This window comes from Dermochelys coriacea, chromosome 2 (assembly GCF_009764565.3).
Source record: "Dermochelys coriacea isolate rDerCor1 chromosome 2, rDerCor1.pri.v4, whole genome shotgun sequence".
Classification (NCBI taxonomy): Eukaryota; Metazoa; Chordata; order Testudines; family Dermochelyidae; genus Dermochelys; species Dermochelys coriacea.
Genome location: NC_050069.1, coordinates 86,394,265 through 86,420,160, shown reverse-complemented (window position 1 = coordinate 86,420,160; position 25,896 = coordinate 86,394,265). Strand labels below are relative to the sequence as shown.

The 25,896-nt window shown below is 39.5% G+C and overlaps 1 protein-coding gene across 4 annotated transcripts in view; it reads right to left on the bottom strand.

The window, feature by feature from the left end:
- The window catches only part of SMCHD1 (structural maintenance of chromosomes flexible hinge domain containing 1), a 162,343-nt gene that overhangs the window by 60,288 nt on the left and 76,159 nt on the right, over positions 1-25,896 (bottom strand). For 3 of the 4 annotated variants that reach the window (XR_006278901.1, XM_038389302.2, XM_043508033.1), the window contains exons 23-30: positions 24,703-24,842; positions 23,111-23,245; positions 13,094-13,321; positions 11,338-11,486; positions 8,800-8,888; positions 7,574-7,692; positions 5,419-5,586; positions 2,839-2,964 (exon numbers count right to left, since the gene is read on the bottom strand). Coding sequence is in view for 3 of the 4 variants with exons in the window: in XM_038389302.2 (XP_038245230.1) it covers positions 2,839-2,964; positions 5,419-5,586; positions 7,574-7,692; positions 8,800-8,888; positions 11,338-11,486; positions 13,094-13,321; positions 23,111-23,245; positions 24,703-24,842 (1,154 nt within the window). In the remaining variant the exon portion in view is untranslated. The remainder of the gene's footprint in view (positions 1-2,838; positions 2,965-5,418; positions 5,587-7,573; positions 7,693-8,799; positions 8,889-11,337; positions 11,487-13,093; positions 13,322-23,110; positions 23,246-24,702; positions 24,843-25,896) is intronic. The other variant, XM_043508034.1, reaches the window with a different exon arrangement.

The window sequence follows — 25,896 nt, the reverse complement described above, 5'->3', positions numbered from 1 at the left end:
AGCTTTGGTGAGCTAAAGCTCACTTCATTGGATGCATGCAGTGGAAAATACAGTGGGGAGATTTATATACACAGAGAACATGAAACAATGGGTGTTACCATACACACTGTAATGAGAGTGATCAGGTAAGGTGAGCTATTACCAGCAGGAGAGCGGGGAGGGGGGAAGGGGGAACTTTCGTAGTGATAATCAAGGTGGGCCATTTCCAGCAGTTGACAAGAACGTCTGAGGAATGGGGTGGAGGGAGAGGAATAAACATGGGGAAATACTTTGTGTAATACCACATCCACTCCTAGTCTTTATTCAAGCCTAAAGTTAAGTGTATCCAGTTTGCAAATTAATTCCAATTCAGAAGTCTCTCGCTGGAGTTTGTTTCTGAAGTTTTTTTGTTGAAGAATTGCCACTCTGAGGTCTGTAATTGAGTGACCAAAGAGACTGAAGTGTTCTCCGACTGGTTTTTGAATGTTATAATTCTTGATGTCTGATTTGTGTCCATTCATTCTTTTACGTAGAGACTGTCCGGTTTGGCCAATGAACCTGGCAGAGGGGCACTGCTGGCACATGATGGCATATATCAAATTGGTAGATGTGCAGGTGAACAAGCCTCTGATAGTGTGGCTGATGTGATTAGGCCCTATGATGGTGTCCCCTGAATAGATATGTGGACACAGTTGGCAACGGGCTTTGTTGCAAGAATAGGTTCCTGGGTTAGAATTTTTGTTGTGTGGTTGCTGGTGAGTATTTGCTTCAGGTTGGGGGGCTGTCTGTAAGCAAGGACTGGCCTGTCTCCCAAGATCTGTGAGAGTGATGGGTCATCCTTCAGGATAGGTTGTAGATCCTTGATGATGCATTGGAGAGGTTCAAGTTGAGGGCTGAAGGTGATGGCGTTCTGTTGTTTTCTTTGTTGGGCCTGTCCTGTAGTAGGTAACTTCTGGGTACTCTTCTGGCTCTGTCAATCTGTTTCTTCACTTCAGCAGGTGGGTATAGTTGTAAGAACACTCGATAGAGATCTTGTAGGTGTTTGTCTCTGTCTGAGGGGTTGGAGCAAATGCGGTTCTATCGTAAACTTGGCTGTAGATAATGGATAGTGTGGTGTGGTCTGGATGAAAGCTAGAGGCATATAGGTAGGCATAGTGGTCAGTAGGTTTCCGGTATAGGGTGGTGTTTATGTGACCATCGCTTATTAGCACCGTAGTGTCCAGGAAGTGGATCTCTTGTGTGGACTGGTCCAGGCTGAGGCTGATGGTGGAATGGAAATTGTTGAAATCATTGTGGAATTCCTCAAGGGCTTCTTTTCCATGGGTCCAGATGATGAAGGTGTCATCAATGTAGCACAAGCAGAGTAGGGGCATTATTCATTTTCATATTTATTTCAATATAAACCTCCAAATTTTAAATTTATCTGAAGCTGATGCAGAATCTCCAGTAAACTTATTCTGCCCACAAAGGCAAAAAATTTTATGGCCTGAATTAAAGGGTGTAGTTTAACTCTGTAGCCTTCAGAACTATCTCCAAATTCCACCGATGAGGAATTACCCATTTGTGATGAATGAGGAGAGAAGCTGTGCAGCAGAAAACCAACATCTTATATATAAGCAAAAACTAGCACACATTAAAAATAGACAAAAATCAGGGTTAGCCAACTTTTTCATAATGCAGACCACATTTTAATAAAGAGACCACCTCACAAACCACCTCCATCCCATTTGCAATTGTGAAGACCATCTTACATATATATTTTCATAATATCCTAGTGGCAACAACAGCAATTGCTTACACACAGCTAAGCTCATTTCCACTTGATATTCATTGCAAAGAGACTTGATCTCAGCATTGAGAGAGGGAAACAAGAACGGAAGCCAGAATTGTGTAGCCTGCCAGCTTTTTGCAGACCATCAGACAGTCTTGATGGGATACAGTTTGGGAAATACTGAACAAGGTGATTATGTACCATACTAATGACACTGTTTTTTATTGTCATTTGGTAGATTACTTAAGTATGACCCTGAAGACTAAGTAAGAGTAGCAATAAGAAGAAATGGAGGGAATATGGAGAAGGTACAGAGAAAGGCCCAGGGAGAAAAAATTAAAAAAAAAAAGTTACAAATGAATAGCATAAATTATTAGTTTTATTACTGTATTTAACTTTAGTTAAAAAGAAAAAAACTGCGGAATCTGTGATGGGAATTATTTTTTATTATTTATTGTATGTTACTACTGTAAAAGATTATTCTGCTCTTTTTAGCTGGTATAGAATCATAGAATATCAGGGTTGGAAGGGACCCCAGAAGGTCATCTAGTCCAACCCCCTGCTCAAAGCAGGACCAAGTCCCAGTTAAATCATCCCAGCCAGGGCTTTGTCAAGCCTGACCTTAAAAACCTCTAAGGAAGGAGATTCTACCACCTCCCTAGGTAACGCATTCCAGTGTTTCACCACCCTCTTAGTGAAAAAGTTTTTCCTAATATCCAATCTAAACCTCCCCCATTGCAACTTGAGACCATTACTCCTCGTTCTGTCATCTGCTACCATTGAGAACAGTCTAGAGCCATCCTCTTTGAAACCCCCTTTCAGGTAGTTGAAAGCAGCTATCAAATCCCCCCTCATTCTTCTCTTCTGCAGACTAAACAATCCCAGCTCCCTCAGCCTCTCCTCATAAGTCACAAGTGGTATATAAGTGGTATATTCACATCTGTACTTTAAAATCTCTCAACATTATTTTTTAAAAGGAGAAACTAGATAGAGATGTAGGGAGGTGATGTAGTTATGTCTTGGTAGATTATATTTATGAGCTTTGATACATAAAAGCTGCCAGGACATCTTCTAAGATCTCACTTTACCTTTAAGTTGTTAGCCTTTACAAGACTGATTTTGACATTTGGTTCAGGAGATGGATTTTCCCACTGATCACAGAGCTGAACTATCAGAGGCTTCTGCAGTTCTCTGCCATTAATTACTGCAAAGGGCTGAAAAAGATTAAAAAATATATATATTTTTTACTTTATTGTAAATGGAATGTGTGTCAGACAATCATTACAGGGGTGTGAGCAAGAACTACCCTCCTCCTCCCAACAAATCATGACAAGGAACATGAGGCCATGCCTTCCATCAGCTGCCTCCTAAGCTAGATTGCCTATGGTAGAGAATTAAAGCCCCAGTGGAGGCAACGCATGGGGGAATGGGTATGTTGGGTCACATGCACCCCAGATTGCTTGGTCACATGTGCAGCTGAGCCCCCTCCCTGCAGGTCAGCTGAGCCAGTGACCTGTGCTGGGTAAGGAGAGGCAGAGGCAATAGCTGGAAGCTGCAGGGAAGTGGCACTGCTTTCCAGGGGCGGAGGGGAGTGTTGTTGGTGGGGGAGGGAGGTAGTGCTGCTTTCTGGGAAGAGTGGGTTGCTGCAGGTAGGGTGGGGTGGCGTGACTCGAGCTGTTTCAGGGTTAGGCTCCCCACTATCAATAGACATGGGTCATCTCTGCACACTTTCCTGATATCTGAGACTATGCCATCCCACCAACTGACTTACTATCCATCCACATGACCTTGACTACAGAGGGAAGGGAGAGATGCTTCTAGGTGTCTGTTCAAAGGCAATTAAGAATCTTCTCTCTTATTGCCTTCAACAGAGCTGAACCTAATAGTATCCTAAACTACACTTAGATTTTTATTTAATTAAAAAAATACTATTAACTGTTTCAGTCACAATCCCTGATCCTTTTGCTTTCCCTTTTCACATCAGTTTCCTTCTCAGTTCTCTCATCTAAACTTTCTTCCTCTTTTCTATTCTCAGTGTAGCAAGCTTATCCCTTCCTACCTCTTCTGTTTTTACACTTTACCTACTTTTCACCAACCAAAAGTCATCACTTGAATCAATTTTAATATGTAAAAAAGAAAATAAAAAACCCACTAAAGATCTGATAGTGTTAACGTATGCAGTGCCAGTCATCACCCTGTTCACTCTACCTGGATGTTGTGTTACTTTCCCCACTTTCCATCTGTTCTTTTGCTTTTAGACTGAAAGCACATAAGGGTAAGGGCTGTCTTCCTACTACCTTAAAAACCAGCATATCAGAAATAAAAACTAGAAACAGAAGATTTGAATTGCCAACTTGTTTCACTGTCCAAGGCAGAACTTCTAGCAAGCTTGAGAAGCAAGGTATAGAGTTTAGTCCAAGAGACCTCAGTAATAATGCTGGGCTGTCTCCAAGAGTGCAGTGCAGCAGTTCACCTCTTGAAGATTGAGGAAGAGGAGTATGAGAGTAAAACAGTTCAAAATGCCAAGGTAATTAAGATCGCAAAATATTGTAAAATTCAGATTTAGGTTTTAGAGAGAGGTAACTTTTAAAATAAATCCTGCTTGTAAAAACCAATTGATTTTGACTGGTCAGGTAAACTGTTACATATAAAATGACCGGATGGTCACAGTCTAGTTCAAAACACACAGGTATCCTGTAATGGGGTGCACTAACCTCTTGTGAGCGCCCCCTCGGCAGAGTGTGCACACCTACAACACTCTCTCTCTCTCAGATTGTCCCTCCACTGGGATAGAGCAGCGCCCCCTGGCTCCCTCCCTGGAGACAATGTCTTCGCCCTCTTGGGGCTTCCTGGCTTCAGCTCTCCAGCTGGGCCAGTATAGCTCAGTTGCCCCTCTGGGGTGCCTCACTGTCCAGGCCACTTCCCCTCCAGTGGCTAATGGGGGATGGACCCAGTCCCACCCACTATTCCAGGTCCCAGCCCAGGAAGCCTGTAGATCGCAACTGTCTGCAGTGTCCCTGTAACTATGTCGCATGGTTTCTCTAATTCCCTGGGCCAGTTCCCCATGTCATCTTCACTCTTACCTCAGGTACTTGTCCTAATAGAGTTCCAGCAACCAGCTCAGGGCTCCTTCTTGCTCTTCCTCGCTTTTGGAAGCACTGCCTTGTCTGGGGTTCTGTAGCTCTGTCAGCCATCCACACATCATTCAAACTCCTACAGTTTACAGGGAACTGAACTCCCTCTGACCCTGCAACTCTTCTTATTCTAGGCTGCTGGGCCCTGACTGGCTGAGTCCCGCACAGCCACTCTAGGCAGCTTGGAGGACCCTCTCCTCTCCACTGCCCTTTTTTGGGGCGGGGTGTGGCAGGGCCATGCAGCCTCCAGCAGGGGACCTCAGGGGGATCTGGCAGACCCTATCACATATCCATATAAATAGGGGCACTGGTGGAAGCTTCAATTGCTTCTGTCTGTACTATACTGTCTCGTAGAGAAAGTGAACTTTGATCTCCAGGGCTGTTATGGTCTAGAAACTTTCACGAATACTGAATATACTATATTGAAAGAAAAACTCAGCAGGTTTCATCCTTGCTCCTTATACTTCAAAAAGTCTGGAAATACAAAAAACTGGTATTAAACCCTTTGAATCTGAACCAAAGATGCTGACTCACCTCCTCTAATTCAGGCCAATCCATAAGGTGTAGTTTAACTGGAGGTCCTGAAGTCAAATTTACTCTGAGAAAATCAGAAAATTCACGCCAAGCAAAACACAATTCTTTGCTTCCAGGAGAACCTGGATAAAACCTAATACCTTTGACTGTCATGGTTTGCGTACTTTCCTATTAAGAAACAGAAGTGTAACATGTTTTTAGTAAAAGCAAAGTGAAATGTAATTTTTTTTTTCAGATTTAAAAATGTGACTTACTATTTATGTACATTGGATGCCAGTCTTTTTGTTGTACAATAAACAAAAAGATAATATTGCAATGTTTGATCTCTGTTAAAACGTCAAGGTATTTTGGGATGTGCAAATATTCTTAAGACACCTATCTTCATAGTAAATGAGGTTTTATCTAATTATTTTTATGCCATGATACCTAAGGACAGGTCATACAGGAAAACAACCATGCAAAACTGTCAAAAATGTATAAGCCCAGACACAATATATATTTGCTTGTCTTAGCATGATGACTCAACATGAAAAATGATAGCTTATTCCCCATAAAAATAAATAACTCACTCAAATGAAGGAGCAGAATACTGAAAGGCTGTGTTAAAATCAAATACTAACATACATTAAACTAAACTGCCCAAGACAGAAAGCAAGATCAGCCACTTGCCTTTATTGCCCCAACCCATAAAAATGAAAAGCAGGTTGAGGATCTCAATTTATTCAAACATAACTACAGCAGAGCTATTGCATGCAATAATAAATGTTAAATCCAACAATTATTTAGGACCTACAAGTGGAGCCACACCAAAAAAAAAAAGGGAATTCTGTAACATAACTGAATGGAACAGCGTAAAAAATCTCCTTCCCCTTATTTTTGTTGTTGTTTGCCATTGAAAATTAAATTAAGGTCTATTTGACAAATTCAGTGCAGCAGGATTTTGTATCTTTATGCTAGATATTAAGAAAAAATACAATTCAAATAAATTGGAAAATAGGAAAACAAGGAATGCGAAAAATGATATTAAAAGTTGAAAAAGTCACAAAATTTAGTTAGTCCACCGATCAACAACTGAACATGGAAGAAACTGCATTTATTGTACATATGCTAAAACTGTTTTAGACAACTGTTTAGCTTGGAGAGAGAAAGAAAGACTATTAACCAGGCAGTGACCGATATCTTACATCAACTTCAGGCAAAATGAAATGATAAAACAATCATCAGTTTATTGCTAAGAAACAAAATGGAACTTTTGTTTCAGATGTTAGTTTTCTGAGAAATTGGCTTAGAGAAACTCTTATAAGCGTCTCTGTACATTTTTATATAATTACATATATGTATAATCACACAACAGCCTATAATTATTTTATCAGCAACTAGAGTCCACATTTTGAAAAGCTAAAGCAGTCATCTGTTTCTGTACCCCAAACATAACAAAAAATCACTCTTTGCTTTCTACATATCAATTTATACTTTTTTGAGGAAACTTGCTTGCGCTAGCAAATCCTTCTGCCAAGTACACTGTGTCCTGGGTATTTTCAGGAAGATGGATTTTTAGAAGAACTTGGGGTAACACGTTCTTCAGTCACACAGAGACAAGCTGAGACCTTGCAATTCCAGAAACTTAAAGGTGGGACAAGCATTGAAAAATACTTGGATCATCTCTACTAGTGACTCAGTAATGCACCTAATGGTCTATATCTAGCAGTTATGTCTTCTCATTCTTTTTCCCCCCCACACAACATCCCTACATCCACAAAGCACAACACAAAAGACTGAAATGAGAAAATTACTTTAAAAAAAATAAACTGACACCTAGAAGCAAGAACAGGTCAAATGATGAAAAGGTTGAAGCATAACCTGAAAAATGAGATTTGTTGTACAAGCTGCAGCAATGGCATGGAGATTTATCATCAGTAGTAAAAAAGGAACTTAAGTTGCTGTATCCCACAGGTGTAACAGGCACACGGGATACAGTTTAATAGATCTCAAACATCACCCTCCTCTTTTAACCTACCAAAAAGAGATAATTTAGATTTTTTCCAATTTTGATTAAATTTTGCTGGGAGACAAATAGTTTTATTATAAAATCAATTGCTACATACTGGCAACACCACATTGTATGACATCTTAGAAAGTATTTCTGAGTACCTACCTGCCAAGTAGTTTTCAAATTTGATTTATCCAGCCCATTTCCAGAAATTCCTAAGGAATTTATGCAAGAGCCTGAGATTGTCTGAATCTGATTCCCATACTGGTCTGTAACCATCACATCTATTAAAAAGAAGAATGCGTATTTTTCCAAAAAAAATCTGTAACTGCACAAAGTCCTCTTTAATAGACAAAGTATGAACATGCATAAAATCTATATAAATAGGAAATAGTGAAAAATGCATTCATTTAGTCTAGCCATACCTGACGAGACTCCTCCTTTCCCATTCACACACTTTTACCCTTTAGTAGTAGCTCATCTCTGAACTTGACATAGAATTAAAAGGGAAGTCTTCTTAATATTGAAACTCATGTGAGAGCACATTAAAGCACTGACATCAGCTGTCTTATTCTCATTTTTTCTTACCTCAAATGAAATAGGAGTTTTATTTCAAGATACACTTTTATACCCCCACAAAATGTTCCTAATATTTTTAATTTCTAGAGGCTAGTCAACTAGATATCTGATATTTTTCAGACCATGTTGAGGTCATTTACACATTCAGCATAGCTAAACTGCTTGTATTCTATAGAAAAAAACCCTCCTAATCAGCTGAAAAAAATCACAACATATTATTTCACTGACAGTTCTACCAATAAAATACCTCACAGCCAAACATTTGTAGCATCATAGCCAATGGGAACTTAAGTCATCAATGTATGCATAATAAAGACATTGAAATATGAGGTAAAAGCTGTGAAAAACATCAGAACTGAGGAATACTGAAAAGGCTGATGGTCTCCCCAGCATGCCTATTTCCATTCAAATTAGCAGCCTCAGCCAAAAATAAATTTATATAGAGATGACCAAATTTCTGAATAAGGTCTGAAATAGTATTCAAATTAAGGGGTTTTAGATAGCATGACTTAAATAAAATCTTCCTGATGATCTGAGCTCCAGAGGGAATATCAAGTAGACTAGGAATTCAGATTTATAGGTGGGTTTCGTCTTCTAGAAGATATTTGTAACACAATCTTTTCATTTTGAGATGTGATAAACTCTTCCATACTAGGATTTTAATTTTAAAGTCTAGCTGCCTATTTTATATTGGACAGCATACTATGGAGATTCTGCAACATGCTTTTTGTACAGATAACAACATAACACATTATGAGAGATTAGGAAATTTTTATACCCTACAATGAAGCATAGGACATGCAGGTACTCACCGATTTCACTTTGTAGCTCTTCACCCATCTGTAATGTATTTGGTCCTTTTAATTTGCATTTAATGTGTTTAGGCTCATCAGGAAGTGGTCTAAATTGGCATACAAAATTGGCTTGTAGTTCTTCATTAAATCAATTACTTCAAACATATTTAACAAAAATAATTCATTTGCAACCGGAGTTTCAAAATTTATATCCTTGAATATATTACAGGACTCAAGTGCTTACATTTGATTTATTAGTTGATAACCTTTTGTATTTTCACTTCAACCACAACCAGCGTGAGCACCGTATGTATGACAAAATACAATGATGTCAGCAGATTAGGACAAAATAAATTGTACAGATGTCTGAATTAATTTTAAAACATTTGTCTAGTTGTAAAATCCATTAGAATCTGGATCATGATTAATATGCCTTGATATACAAAGATATCAAGATCTCATCTATAAAGAAAGGCATGTAGACCAGATTTTCCTTCAGCGCATTTTGTCTGAACCAATCTTGTTCGATTGAGGAATCTATTTCTTCCTAATCTATAGTATGTATAATTGTAGCATGAATAGTTAGTGTGACAATCTTTAAAATTATATTTTTTCTTATAAAAAAATTATGTTGGTTTATTTACTGACTTGAGTTACTTTGTCTTCCACAGGTATTATGTCTGACCGTGAACAGCTGAAAAAAATCAGCATTCAAGTTATGTTCTAAATGAGGCCATAAAATGTCAATGACCAATTTAAGCAACGTCTGCTCTGTTTAGGATTGACCATTCTTCTCAGAGAGACAAGCTAGGTGAGGTAATATATTTTATTGGACCGACTTCTGTTGGTGAAAGAGACATACTTTCAAGCAACACAGAACTTTTTCTCAGGTCTGGAAAAGGTACTCAGTGTCACAGCTAAATACAAGGTTGAAAAGATAGTTTAGTATGAGTAGTTAGCATATTCTAAGAGATCATTCAAGGTGAAGACACTCTGAGGCTATGTCTACGCTACACAGTTTTTAGCGATATCGCCGTGTCGCCACAGCCATGCCACTAAAAGTCGTGCAGTGTAGCCACTGTTTGTCGGCTCTCCTGCCGACAAAAGACTTCTACCCCCAATGAGCAGTGTTTGCGTTGTTGGCAGGAGAGTGCTACTGCTGACAATGCGCTGTTCACACTGACACTTGTTGCGACAAAACTTTAATCTTTCAGGGTTTTGGTTTTTTTAAACACCTCTGAAAGACAAAAGTTTTGTCGCTCAATTGCCAGTGTAGACATAGCCTTAGTATCTTTCCCAGAGCTGAGGAAGAGCTCTGGGCAGTTCGAATGCTTGTCTCTCTCGTCAACAGAAGTTGGTCCAATAGAAGATATTACCTCATCCATCTCGTCTCTCTAATATCTTGGGATCAACATAAATACAAGAACATTGCATACATTCTTCTCAGGGCTATTAAGCCTTGTTCCCAAGCTAGTCCTACGGTTCATCTAGAGGGAGACTGGGAATAAATGTGTGATATTAATGCTGTATTGGCACCAAACAAATCTTTGGGCTCCAACCAGTCAGCGCATTTGGCACTATCATTTAGTGCCTTCTTTGTAAAGAGACAACCATGTCTGACCAAAAAAAAAAAAAAAAAAAAAAAAAACTTTTCAGATGCAAATATAAGTTTATTTTACAAATAACTGTGCTTGAATCAGCTTCCTAAACACAATTTGTTAAGAAGATTCCTATCAAGGGGAAGACAGAAGAATCACCTTCTCCAATAAGGAATAAAAAATAACGGTGATGGTCTCTAGTATTCTGTTTTGTTTCAGCAACAACAATTTGGTTTGTTTTTCAAGAATCTTTCTCATGAAGAAGAATGGAGGCTACTACCTAATCAAAATATCTTCTGTCTATTCAAGTAATTTATTTTGCACTACAAAGGTGTGTTGAGTGTTTTACAAGCACTTAAGATGAGATTCTTGCTTCAACTTCATACAGTCTGGTTGCTTCAGGGTTGGCTACCATTTTGTATTTTGTGGATCTTGAGAATGTCTGATTGCTGCAAACCTACCTTGAAAAGATATTTTGACTTTTAGTTAATATTTGTACACTATTCTGAAGCTCTGTAGATGCTGAAAGTCAGGTACATATTTAACAATCACTGTTTCCAATTGTATGATACCTGTAACAATTTGCTCTGCACTGATGCAAATATTTCCCTTTTGTTGTTGCTGTAACCAATAGAGAGAGGCCAATGCTTTTCAACAATCTTGCAACACAGGCAACTAAAGCCTACCAAAATTTTTCACCAACATCCTCCCTATAAATGGATTTATATTCACAAGTGATTGTCAAGCTATGTACGGCCATACACTGATGTTTTTCTTCACACACCATGTTCTTCTCTGCAAAATAACCTATTTAATTCTTTACAAAGTATGATCTCTTTCACCAAATATTTTTATTTTTTTTCCCTTTTATAGAAAACACACTTAATTATTGTTTTTTAAAGGACTTACAACTTTACAAAAAGCATCATCAATAAAAATGTGTTTTAAAAGAACAGACCTGACTGTAAATGCACTCTCCAAAGATACATGGTCATCATGAAATGTAATTAGGCAATAACGCACATCTTTTACAGATGTTGGTACTTTAACATCAGGCAGTAGTCCCTGAATCATTTGCTCTCTGTTAATCCTGGGTGTCCAGTTAACCTAAAACCAAAACATTTATTAACTAATCACTGGCTATACAAATTCATCCCTTCATTTGTACATACACATTATGGTTTTCAGGACTGGACTGTGTATGTAAAAATGTACACAGTAGTAGTAATCTTATTCAGGGGGGCCTTGAGTTTTTCCAACTCTAACCTCTATTACCTGAACAAATACAGAAGTTTACTTTGAAGAGAACTTACATTTAACCTTTCTGACTGCCTAAAATGTCATGTTAACAGAGTCCCAATGCTATAGAACCTTATCAAGACAAAATCTGAATCAATTCAATGGAGCTCTGCCTGGGTATCAAGCCCTACACAAGTCCTTCAAGAAGTTACAGGTTTGACACAAATCTGATCAAGCTACCGAATGTTGGGAAAGCCCCCAAAGTTGAGAGTATAGGTCTGAGGCAGGATTAACATTTTATACTGGAGAGTAGCTATGAAGAGTTGAGGAAGTTTTGCATTGGAGGAGGACGGACTTTTATTTTATTTTATTTTATTTTAAAAAAGGCTTGAAAATGCTAACCTACTTTTCATAATATATATTACTGCAAAAGATGTTCTGAATAAGCCAAAGGGCCTGTTCTGAAATTTTTACTCAGGCAAGATTCTTACCGGGTCTCAGCAGCCTTGAGGAACAGGAATGCCATACAGGCATAGTAATGTTACTTTTATCAATTAATAAAATGCGTTATATAATTAAAGTAATCTTAGTCTAAGACCTTTACTGTTGAGATAGTTTCTGGCATTAATGGTAACAGAATATGATGCATATTACACAAGTAGCACCTTAGAGACTAACAAATTTATTTGACCATAAGCTTTCGTGAGCTACAGCTCACTTCATCGGACTGCATCCGATGAAGTGAGCTGTAGCTCACGAAAGCTTATGCTCAAATAAATTTGCTAGTCTCTAAGGCGCCACAAGTACTCCTTTTCTTTTTTGCGAATACAGACTAACACGGCGGCTGCTACTCTGAAACCTGTTATTACACAAGTCTTGCTCAATTCAATAAAATGGTCATTAAGTGTCTTTACCCCCTATGGACATAGTTTTAACATTTTATTGGATTTTATAGAGACATGCAATCTTATTAAGTGAGAAAAGTAACATTTCCATGTTTGTATGGTGCTGTAGATCTTCAAAGGGCCTGTGAAGGCATGTTTATTCTATAATAAAATATCCAGGGCTGGCCTGTCAGATAACTGGGGCTTGGGCTGTGGGGCTATAAAATTGCAGTGTAGACATTCAGGCTCAAGCAGGAGCCCAGGCTGTGGGAGTCTGTGAGGAGGGAGAGTTCCAGAGCCAGGCTCCAGCCAAGCCCAAATGTCTACTCTTCAACTTTTACAGTCCAGCAGTCCAAGTCTGCTGACATGAACCAGCCATGGGAGTTTTATTACAGTGTAGACATATCCTGAGACTATCAGTTGGAATGTTGCTCATGTACCTGATTTGAAAAAGAGAGAGAGAGAGAGAGAGAGAACGAACAAACCCCTTGTAAAGAAGCCAGTACATTTTCATCTTTACGTATTGTATATTCTGCCAATTGTGTCCCATTTCCTTTGAATTTATGATAAAGTTTCTTCTAAAATACTCACCTTAATTTTTTCTGCTAGAGCTGAAGTTATGATGATCTCTCTTTCTCCTTCATCATACATTTGAAAGATAAGGTTGTGCATGACATCCCCTGCAATCCAGTTAATTTCATCCTGGTGTTTGATTTGAATAGCCTTTTGTCCTTCTACACTAAAAACCTGCAGTCTTGCAACATGGCTACTGGGGAGCAGCTTAATAGTCTTTTCCACTGGTGGCACATCTCTACAACTCTATGAAGGGCAAAAACATTGAATGTGATATAAATAAGACATGAAATATATACTTGTACATTTTGTGAGTGTTGAGTGTACTTGAGTTCTAACCTCCACTAAGATAAATGGAGTTACTCTGGGTTTACACTGGCCTAGGTGTAACTGAGGTCAGAATCTGGCCTCTCAACCACCAATCAAAACTACAATAAAAACGCAAATCTTAATTTCACATCTTGAAATATTAGTTATTTGTAGAAATTTCAATGTTTCACATGCCTCAAATCCAGTGTATTTTTTTTTAAAAACAACAATTTTAAAAAGTAACCTTACATCTATGTTCGAGAGTATAACCCCCCTTTGAAATAGATCAGTTTGCCATCTTACTATTCAACTATAACTTTTGCAGGGTTAAATACCAATGGCAGTATTTTTAGAGGTGATGAGTGCTGCAGCTCCCCTGGACATCAGTGGGGGTGATGTTAGGTTCAGTATCCCTGAAAATCAGACCTTAAGAATATATTCATCAGTGATATAAAGTATCACTATTAATCCAAATTACTACAGCTCCTAAGCTTTGGAGATGTAAATCTGCAATATCCCTTCTTAACTAAGTCTCTGAGGACACACAACCAGACTCCTAGTGCCTATGCAAAGGACTAATCTGACGAATTCAGATCCAAGGATTCCTGGACATCCTTCCCAGGACACCCAAGATCTAGGGAAAGCAACCAGGCTCAGTGGCATGATCCTTATTAAGGCATAGGAAAAATACTTATATTTCATAACTGAAATTCTTCAAGATGCACAGTCTTTATCTGTATTCCACACCATATATGTGTGATCGATGCACCTGAGACCAAAGAATTCTAGTCACTAATGTCTGTTGGTCTGCCCCGTACCCTTGCTCTCCTTGTGCTCTAGGCTGAGAGTATAAGGGCAGTCGGACCTAGGCCTCTCCAGTTCCTCCTCCTACCCTGATTCAGTGAGAAGCCAAAGCAGCAGGCAAGGAGGGCAGGTAGTGAGATAGAGATAAGGACAACACATCTCAAAAAAATTGCTGTTATAAAGGTAACTGCCCTTTTTTCATCGAGTGCTGTTCCACATGTGTATTCCACTGTGGGTGACTGACAACCAGTAAGTACATAAATAGAAGGAGGGTGTGAGGATCCAAGTGATATGGGTGCTTGTAGAACCACTGTCTCAAAGGACACATCAGTGGAGGAGGCTTGGACCAAGGTGTATTGCCCAAGAATGCGTGGCTGGAACTCCACATGGCTGCCTCGCAAATATCAAGCAGAGGTATTTCTAGAAGTGATGCTAACAAGGCTGCCTATGCTCTTGTAGAGTGAGCCTGTAGCTCAGTGGGGGACGAAGGTGTGCACACTGATTAAAAAGGTAGGATACAGCCAGAGATACACTGGGAGAAAACAGCTTGTCCTCGGGCTAGACCTGCTATGGCAAGAAACAGCCTAGATGACTTTCTGATCTGTTTTCTTCTCTGTAGGTAAAATGCCAAAGCTCATCTCACTTTGAAGGAATGAAGTTTTTTCTCTATGCTGAAGGTGTGGGGTTTTGGAAAGAAGAGAGGTAAGTGGATAGCCTGGTTTATGTGAATCCCCAAAACTACTTTAAGGGTGAATTTTGGAATTAGTCATAGCGAGACCTTGTCTTTATGAAATACAGTGTAAACAGTATCTGCCATTAGGGACTCCAGTTCACCTACCCATCTGGCCAAGGTGATGGCAAAGAGGAAAGCAACCTTCATAGTCAGGTGATGCATCAGAAAGATAAACAGGGGGTTTGAAAGGTAGCTTGGTATGTGCTGAAAGTACTACATTAAGGTCCCATTGAGCAGTTGGTCTTATTACCAGTGGGGAAGTTCTAATTAAGACTTTTAAAAACTTGATTGGGAGGTGACTTGGTGAGTAAAGATAGAGAAGTCATCCCTTGTAGGGTGACAAGTGCTGATTGCCATCAGGTGAACCTCTACTGAACTAAAGGAATGACCTGTTGTCCATTGTTATTGCCCTCAGTTGTGGTGAAACTGTACTAGGCATCCACCAAAGTGGATCTCTGAGTTGGGTGGAGATGTCAAGAACATTGGTTTACAGCTCCTTAGTGTCCTGTCAAAAGTATTTTTTGGTTGGGGAGGCTGGGTAGCTGCAGAAGAGGTGTATTGGGCAATATATCTGGATTTCTGCATCCACTGCCATTTGCAACATGGCTCGTCAATGCACTTGTGATAGAAGGGCTGTGGCAAAGGCCTTGGCTTGCAAGGTTGCTTATGCTACTTTCTTCAGAACTGGTGTATATATACACCCAGGAAGCAGAGGATTGCCATGGAATCTTTTAATGAATGCAAAGACTTGTCTGTCTTCAGGTGGAAAAGACTGATTTAATTAAAGGGCAATGATTCATGGTGTTTTGTACCTACCAGGGGAACCCTAAAGAGTATAGCCAAGATTCCTGATGCATCACCCTAGCAGTCAGCAGTGATCATGAAGAAGTATCAGCAGCATCAACTGCATCTTGTAATCAGGTTCTTGCCACTAATATGCTCTTATCAAAAAGGGTGTGAGGTCAAGCCCTATTCTTCCGGAGTAACCTGTCTAGAGACCAGGAATTTAGAATAATAATATAAAAAAAAAAATTTGCCAGGAGGGCCTGGTAGTTGGAAATTCTAAATTGGAAGCTGGTGGAAGTAAACACCTTTCTCCTAATAAGGTCTAAACACTTGGCCTCCTGAGCCAAAGGGCTGGCCCTAGGGTGTTTTTAGTCCTTTCCATGGTTGCTTTGACAGCTAGGGAGTTCAGGGCAGGGTGGGAGAACAAGAACTGATCTTTAAATATTCATGGTAAATAGGCCTAATGGCCTGTGATGGGATGTTAGATGGGGTGGGATCTGAATTACTACAGAAAATTCTTTCCTGGGTATCTGGCTGGTGAATCTTGCCCATATGCTCAGGGTTTAGCTGATCGCCATATTTGGGGTCGGGAAGGAATTTTCTTCCAGGGCAGATTGGAAGAGGCCCTGGAGGTTTTTCGCCTTCCTCTGTAGCATGGGGCACTGGTCACTTGCTGGAGGATTCTCTGCTCCTTGAAGTCTTTAAACCACGATTTGAAGACTTCAATAGCTCAGACATGGGTGAGAGGTTTTTCGCAGGAGTGGGTGGATGAGGCCTGCGTTGTGCAGGAGGTTGGACTAGATGATCATAATGGTCCCTTCTGACCTTAGTATCTATGAACCTAAACTCCACTCCCTTAGCCAGGACAAAGTAACATTTTTTGCTGCTATCTTAGGGTAAGAAGAACGGGTAGGTTCTATGTGCCACACAGATTTTGCTGGTTCCAGAATCACCTTATTGACCAGGAGTGTATTCAGCTAGATCCTGTAAGCTGTAGGATTGTCCAGGCACTTGTGAGTACTGGATCTCCTCTAAGGGAATCTGAGGCTCTTCTGCTACTCTCCAAAGCAGCTCTTGGAACGGTCTGTGGTTGTCCAGAGGAAACGATGAGACTGCAAGGAAGATGAAATATGTGTTGGTACTGATAGTATCAGCAGATCTGGTTCATCTTCTTCCTCCTGCATAGACTCAGGAAGCTCTGGTTGACCTCTTGGAGGCAAGGAGGTGTAAAAAGTCCCTCTTAGATCGACAAACTCCAGCTGTGAGTACAGGCCCAATGGCCCCAGTCACATCAGTATGAGGGATCAAAAGTAGGTTGTGGCAGTCTCCAAGCTATTGGGAAAAATTGGTCCCTAGCAGCAGGACCTTACTTGGATGGACGAGATTGGTAGTATGAGACTCTTGATCCCATCTGAGCTGAACTCCCTTGATGGAAGGAAGGATAGTTCCACTGGTATATCTGACTCTCCTAATGATGAGAACGTCAAGTCCAGTTCCATCTCAAGTGCCATCAGTACCCATGTCATGAAGCCATGAGTAGTTAATGGAATGGGCTTGTTTCTGGTGTTAGAATCTCTCTGGTGAGGGTCGATCCCAACAACTGGGGAGACTACGGTCTGGGAGGATGAAGATATCCTGTGCAGTGGTGTAGGATATACTGAAGGCTTAGAGGGCTGTGTATTATCACCTTGCACCACTGGAGTTAGTGTAAAGGAACTCTTAGTAACTGGTGGTTCTTTAGGGGAATCTGACAGTAGCACCAATCAAGGAGACTTCAACCATGTAGTAACTGTCGGTACCAATGGTTCACAATCCTTTGGGTCCAGGCGCTTTGTCTTAGTCGGTACTGTGGTCAGTGTTGATGACATACGGAGCAGTACTGAAGAAGCCTTGCTCCTATGTACCTTCTGATCTTGGCCACAAGGCCTAGGAGAACTTAAGGCCTTGTGTCCTGTGTGCAAGGATTTGCCCAACCTGGATGGGGTCAAGGAAGGATCTCTACTCTTAGTAGATCTAGAAAGGAATCTGTTTTTATGCTCATGAGAGAGTGCCCTTTATTCTTGCGAGGTGGGCCAGATGAAGGATCCTTGGGTCTAGTCATTCCTGGTCCTGAGTCAGACATCAAGCTAGGAGGAGCACTCCTTGATGTCTTAGGCTGATGTCCTGAGATTCTCCCCAGCCTGGATCCGACTGGGGCTCCCTGGCGCGTTCCATTAGGTACTTCCGAAGCTGGAGTTTTCGTGCCTACTGCTTTCGACTGGGAAAGGAGTGTCATATACTGTACTTAATGGAAATATGGGCTTCAATGCAGTAGAGGCAGTGCTAGTGGTCGTCACTGAATGAAAACAAGAAGGGGCAGTAGATGCAATTCTTAAAGCCTGGGAGCTTGGGGATAACTTAAGTCCTGTGCTGGGGGATCAGATGATTCCCTGGGGTGAGGATTCTAACTAACTACTATATACACTTCCAATGGACACTACTTGCTAGAATTCTCCGGTCTCAGGCACATGCGTATCCAGAGTGGAATACAGAAAGGGACCAGAACTCAAAGCACATTTTCTTACTATGCAGTCTCTTGGAACTGCTGGCACTTTAACAGGTGCTTTTTTCAGCTTATTCTGAACAACTCTTACATTTATTTGGTAGTATTGGTTTCAACAGATCATTGTGTAGCTCCATTGCCAGAGAACACCATTCATTTTGGGATTTCAGGTCAGGCTTTATGGCAACGTCCACTGTGCTTATAAACACCTTCTTGAAATAAGAAAAGGAGTACTTGTGGCACCTTAGAGATTAACAAATTTATTTGAGCATAAGCTTTTGTGAGCTACAGCTCACTTCATCGGATGCATGCAGTGGAAAATACAGTGGGGAGATTTATATACACAGAGAACATGAACCAATGGGTGTTACCATACACACTGTAATGAAAGTGATCGGGTAAGGTGAGTTATTACCAGCAGGAGAGCGAGGGGGAAAAAACCTTTTTTAGTGGTAATCAAAGTGAGCCATTTCCAGCAGTTGACAAGAACGTGTGAGAAACGGGGCGGGGGGAGGGGAATAAACATGGGGAAATAGTTTTACTTTGTGTAATGACACATCCACTCCCAATCTTTATTCAAGCCTAAGTTAATTGTATCCAGTTTGCAAATTAATTCCAATTCAGCAGTCTCTCGCTGGAGTTTGTTTTTGAAGATTTTTGGTGAAGAATTGCCACTCTTAGGTCTGTAATTGAGTGACCAAAGAGACTGAAGTGTTCTCCGACTGGTTTTTGAATGTTATAATTCTCGACATCGGATTTGTGTCCATTTATTCTTTTACGTAGAGACTGTCCAGTTTAGCCAATGTACCTGGCAGAGTGGCATTGCTGGCACATGATGGCATATATCACATTGGTAGATGTGCAGGTGAACAAGCCTCTGATAGTGTGGCTGATGTGATTAGGCCCTATGATGGTGTCCCCTGAATAGATATGTGGACACAGTTGGCAACGGGCTCTGTTGCAAGAATAGGTTCCTGGGTTAGAGTTTTTGTTGTGTGGTTGCTGGTGAGTATTTGCTTCAGGTTGGGGGGCTGTCTGTAAGCAAGGACTGTCCTGTCTCCCAAGATCTGTGAGAATGATGGGTCATCCTTCAGGATAGCTTGTAGATCCTTGATGATGCGTTGGAGAGGTTTTACAGTGTGTATGATAACACCCATTGTTTCATGTTCTCTGTGTATATAAATCTCCCCACTGTATTTTCCACTGCATGCATCCAATGAAGTGAGCTGTAGCTCATGAAAGCTTATGCTCAAATAAATTTGTTAGTCTCTAAGGTGCCACAAGTACTCCCTTTCTTTTTGCGGATACAGACTAACTCGGCTGCTACTCTGAAACCTGTCTTCTTGAAACAGCATCTCCAGAATCATGTGCCATCAGAATCTTTCGTATCTTTTTAAAGAGACGTTTCAGGCACCACAGGCTTTAGCTATACATTCTTCCCAGACAGTATTATTTAAAAAAAAGAAAAAGAAAAAAAAGACACCCATTTGAAGTGAGGGAATACTGAAAATTAAGAGATATACCTCCTAAATCCTATTTTCTTAGATGGATCACCACCATCTTGGGCAAAGCCCATGGCAATCAGATGTCACAAAAAATTCATTGCAAGTTAGAAAGAAAACTCTAATACTGTACCAGACTTATGCCTACACTAAACCTATCATTATAAGAGGTTTTCAAGTACTTCTGTTTAGATCTATACCAAGAAAATGGACAGGTTTGACCTAGGAGTACTCCAGCTGGTAGTCAGATATGGACTGATGAATAGTAAAAGGAAGCAGATTATTTATAACCTTTGGTCTATGTAATGTTCAGCTCAAAGAAACTTCAGAGGAAACCACTCTTCAGGAAGGTTCCTTGACCACACGGCTAGGCACTTTTGACTTACAGTGTGTGGTTCTATAGAGGAAATATCCCATGGAAAAACCTCAGTCATATTCTGCATTGGACAGGATGTGGGAGCTACCACAATAATCGTTCCTAACTTTTTGTTGTAGAAATCAGAGCTGATGTATACTTAAAGGTCACTATGAAGTTGGTATCATAGTGCAAGATGAGGACATTTAATTGACCCCTCAATGCAAGTAGTAGCATAGACAAGTGTTTAAGTATTAAAGAAAATTGAAATCTTACTTATTTACTATACTATAGTCATGTCATATGAGTTACAAGCCTGAAAGCCAGAAAAAGCAAATTTATTGGAAAAGATTTGATTTGATTTTTTAAATGGAAGGGGGAGTTTACAAGTTAACTAATCTCCTTAGATTTCAAGATAAAACTAATTAAGGTTCCTCATGTTTTCTTCAACTATTGAGTTAAATGTGATAATGGCTGTGGACAGAGACAAATTTCTCTGCATTACAAAGAAATACTAACCTGTGCTGAGAGGGATCATTAAATGACAGGAATTAGAATAAAGAATGGTTTCATATTAACAATAATGATGAAATACAAAGAAAATGAAATACAGAAAAACATCAAGATGATAGGAACAGAAGACGAAAAAACAAAATATAAAAAACAGAGTATACAGCAAACTCCTTCACTACTGTCTTCTGTTTGTACCTATTAATGGCTGCAGTTTTGACACATCTTGCAGCTGTACATTCTATACATACAAATTGTATTTATCTTGTGCTTTTTAGAGAAGTATTCCAAGGCTCTTTAAACTAGTCACTATAGACTATACCAAGGAAAAAATGTTTTTAACTGATGCAATTTCTGCAATTCCTTCTTTTGCCTTTTTTTAAAAAATACACCTTTCTAAAAGTATTCATAGATTCATAGATACTAAGGTCAGAAGGGACCATTCTGATCATCTAGTCCGACCTCCTGCACAGCACAGGCCACAGAATCTCACCCACCCACTCCTACGAAAAACCTCACCTATGTCTGAGCTATTGAAGTCCTTAAATCATGGTTTAAAGACTTCAAGGAGCAGAGAAGCCTCCCTCAAGTCACCTATGCCCCATGCTACAGAGGAAGGCGAAAAACCTCCAGGGCCTCTCCAATCTGCCCTGGAGGAAAATTCCTTCCCGACCCCAAATATGGCGATCAGCTAAACCCTGAGCATATGTGCAAGATTCACCAGCCAGATACTACAGAAAATTCTTTCTTGGGTAACTCAGATCCCATCCATCTAATATCCCATCTCAGGGGATTAGGCCTATTTACCCTGAATATTTAAAGATCAATTACTTACCAAAATCATACCATCTCCTCCATAAACTTATCGAGTAGAAACTTAAAACCAGATAGATCTTTTGCCCCCACTGCTTCCCTTGGAAGGCTAATCCAAAACTTTACTCCTCTGATGGTTAGAAACCTTTGTTTAATTTCAAGTCTAAACTTCCTGGTGGCCAGTTTATACCCATTTGTTCTTGTGTCCACATTGGTGCTGAGCTGAAATAATTCCTCTCCCTCTCCTGTATTTATCGCTCTGATATATTTATAGAGAGCAATCATATCTCCCCTCAACCTTCTTTTAGTTAGGCTAAACAAGCCAAGCTCCTGAAGTCTCCTTTCATAAGACAAGTTTTCCATTCCTTGGATCATCCTAGTAGCCCTTCTCTGTACCTGCTCCAGTTTGAATTCATCCTTTTTAAACATGGGAGACCAGAACTGCACACAGTATTCTAGATGAGGTCTCACCAGTGCCTTGTATAATGGTACTAAAACCTCCTTATCCCTACTGGAAATGCCTCTCCTGATGCATCCCAAAACCGCATTAGCTTTTTTCATAGCCATATCACATTGGCAGCTCATAGTCATCCTATGATCAACCAATACTCCAAGGTCCTTCTCCTCTTCTGTTACTTCTAATTGATGCGTCCCCAACTTATAACTAAAATTCTTGTTATTAATCCCTAAATGCATAACCTTACACTTCTCACTATTAAATTTCATCCTATTACTGTTACTCCAATTCATATTAATTCATAGGTATAGCACAATGCCCTGTCCTCGGCTCAATGACGGGGATATGATGTTTGATCACACTAAAGGCAATGAAACTCAGCTCGGGAGGAACATACCAGCTTGGAAATCCCAAATCCCTTCTGCTTACCTCTGAAATAGGTAAAAATATACCTGGAAGAGGGAGGGAGAGATTCTCTGCCTTCCACTGGCTGGCAGGGGTGGGGAGCAGGGAACAGATTGGCTCTTATGCTTCCCATCTCCATGATTTAAAGCGCTCCTGGGCTTTTGGGGGCCATTTTCAGTTGCTTCATAACTGCCCTGCCTTCCCTCACTTCCTGTACTGACAGTATTTTGAGCTGCATTTCCACAATGTTGTGGATCTAACCAATGGCCCATTTGGGGGATTAGGAAGGAAGTTTTTTTCCATTGGGCCAAATTGGCAGAGGTCTGGTCATTTTTTTGCCTTCCCGGCAGCATTGTGGGGGCAGTTAGACAAAAGGAGTAGAGATGGAAAGTCTATTGTTAGGAGATAGTATAGAATGCTTAGTTCATCAGAACTTGCAGCTGGCGCTAAGTGTAGACAGAGACTAGAAAGGCCAGCTCCCAGAGGTAAATGAGACCTGGGATTTCACTAGTGGACCTTATGCCTGGAAGAAGAAAGGGAGACCTGAAGTCTTCTAAGACAGAGGTTCCCCTTAGTAGCCTCTAACCCCTTTGCATAGAGCAGAGGCCGGGAGAATAAGCCCCCGAAGATGGTCTAAGACGAGTTACTGGTTATAGGGCAGGAGCCCTGTAACTCTGTATTGGCCTCCTTTAACTGCCTGATATGTGAGAGAGCAGGCATATAGACCCTTCCCCATTGTGAAGTTCAAAAAATTGCAGCCTGTCACTTAAATTCATCCCTACCTCTTTCATTCGCATGCATCACCAGATCAATACTTACAGGTATTTCAATCCTTGCTTTGAGCATCTGGTCTTTCTTTATATTCTGTACATGCACAACTGGTCCAGTTAAAATATTTGTCCCAGCGTTACTGCAATCCACGGCATACAAAGGAAGATTTGGAGCACCTACAAACTATTTAAAATGCAAAATTACACTTAAATATAGTAGCATGTAAATAAATTAAAATATTAGTTATGCAACACCAAAGGTAAGCATGGCTCTTTACAGGTAAAATTAGAGGTCCATTCCTTCAAGAATCTTGGAATCCAAAGCCAGGCTTTTCACAGCAATGGAGAACAACAAACAGGAGAGGCCTGGGAGGATGAGGATTACAACTGTGACTGACATACATGTTTAATAAAGCATATTTAATAATACATATACAAAAAAGTATCAAACAAATACATGTATTATGAAGGGGCACTAGTCCTTCCTTAGTTATAGCAAGAAGGTAGCTTAGGCTTAAACACTGATTTTCAACAATCCCTCACATTATCCTAAAAACGTAGGTCCAGTCTACACTGGAAAACTTTTACTGATATAGCTATGGCAAATGGTTCTGTGTGTACACATCTTATACTATCAGTATAGTTTATATCAGTTCCTGGAGTGAAATAAAGTATACTGGCAAAAAGCACTTTTATGCCAATTTAACTGCAGCTACTCTAGGGGTTTTGCTGATATAGAAATGTCACAAGAAAACAAAACAGAACACTGCCAAACAATCAAAAATCCCCAAACCTTTAACTGACATAGCTATACCAGCAAACGTTTCTAATGTGGGCCTGCCCTTAGGATACATGAATAATACACTATTTGTTTTTATACAGATTAGCCTGCATTTTCATCTCTAAGCATATTTCAAATATTTTGCCTTAAATTATTTTTTTCCCAAACAATGACTCATGCCACACAAAATTTAAAATTTTTTTAGATTTATACCCTAAAATTGACAGAAAACTTACCACTCATTCATGAAATAAAAATGTTAAAGTTAAGTTTGTAACATGCATAAACAATACACAAATGAAAATCTAAGTGCAAATATTCTTGTTAAACATTTTAAAGTTGCCCGCAGTGAGCTTATTTCTGAGAAATCTAAATATGTGCAATGGGTTCTGCAGTCGTTTGCTGACAGTTAAAAAAAACAATACTAAAAATAATTATTGTCATACAATATATTGCAAATAATAGTCTGTTATTTCTTATATTAAGAGTTCACTTGAGGCATTAGCTAATCCAAAGACCAAATAAATGTAAGCAGGGTTTCTCTTTCTCTACACATGCGCGCGCACATACATGCACACAGCATGACCTGAAGTATCTTGATATTGTAATTAAATATCCTCATCCCAATATCTTTTTAATCTCTTATGTGTCATCTTTTTGTACCTCTGACATTTAGTCAGGGACTATGTGGTAGAGGGGCACTGAAGTTGCAATTACTATCAAATCTCAAAATGTCTGGAAAATTACTAGTATATTACAGTTGGTTGACGAAACTTTATTATAGACTTTCCCGACTTTTTTTTTATTAAAGCAAGTGCTGTAACAGAAGCCTGTGCTAGTATACATAAAATGTAGCCTACCTTACAATGAACTATCAGTTTTGGTTGTGCTGTTATATTTCCTGATTCATCCAACACTTCAACCTGAAAGGGGAAAGATGTCCCATTTTCAATCTTTAGAATTTCAGAATCAGGTTTCACTTTCAATTGACGAGGAGTGCCTGTAAACATACACAGTTTTAGAGTAGAGGTTACACTTCAGAATTTTACAAGTTATCTGACTTCAGTTTCTCTGTGTAATAACCGTAATCTGAAAATAAACTGCCAAGGTACCTTTGGTAACAAACAATCTAGCACAATTCACACTCATGAATCTTTCCTCAGAAGAATTCTAGTATTGAAATAAGCAGGGGGTTCTGTCCTTACATGTGCATTGTTTACTATTCTCCTGAATGTGCTTAAATAGACAAACATACAGAAATCACCAGATATATAAAATAACATCTTTACAAGTCACCAATACTATCAGTGCTGACCAGTAAACCAACAGAGATATTGAAACTGGACTTTCCCGTGAGATGCAGGGCAAATATATGAAATGTGCTATAGGATGCAGATAACCACAAAGAAATCTGATCAATCATGCTAAAAGGCATTCTAATCATGTAATCTACCACCTTTATAACTCATACACAAACATAAAGAAAAAATAAATAAATAAAAAGAAAAAATGATGTGATGTGGAGGGCATAGTGAGAGCTGTCAAAAGAAACTTTATAGCTTAAAATGTAAAATAATTTTTATATGTTGTCAATCTTAATTCTGAAAATTAATGTTCAGTCCCTAAAGGAAACTGTAAGTTCTTAGACCAAAAGGTATATGTCAAAGTTCTTCGAGAATGAATAATGATAACAAAATAAATAGCTTTGGTCAATTTTCAGAAATATTTTGCAAAGAATCTCTCTTCTTGTCCATTAGTTATTTAAAACTTCTAATTTCTACCCTATGCAATAAAAACAACTATGGTGAATCAGAGAATAGTAAATTCTGAGTGAAAACTCCATTAATTTAGAAAAAAATAAAAAAGGGAAAGGAAACTTAGTAATTAGTTATGATACTCCACCTGAGCTGGGATCTATACATTTACAACGCAAGTATCTAAAACTGATTTTTATCAACAAGTGGGAAAAGACCTATTAAGTGACAGCTATTTTGGGGATTCGGGGGAGGGAGAAGAGATCATGACAACTTTTGAAGACTATATTAAAATCTCTG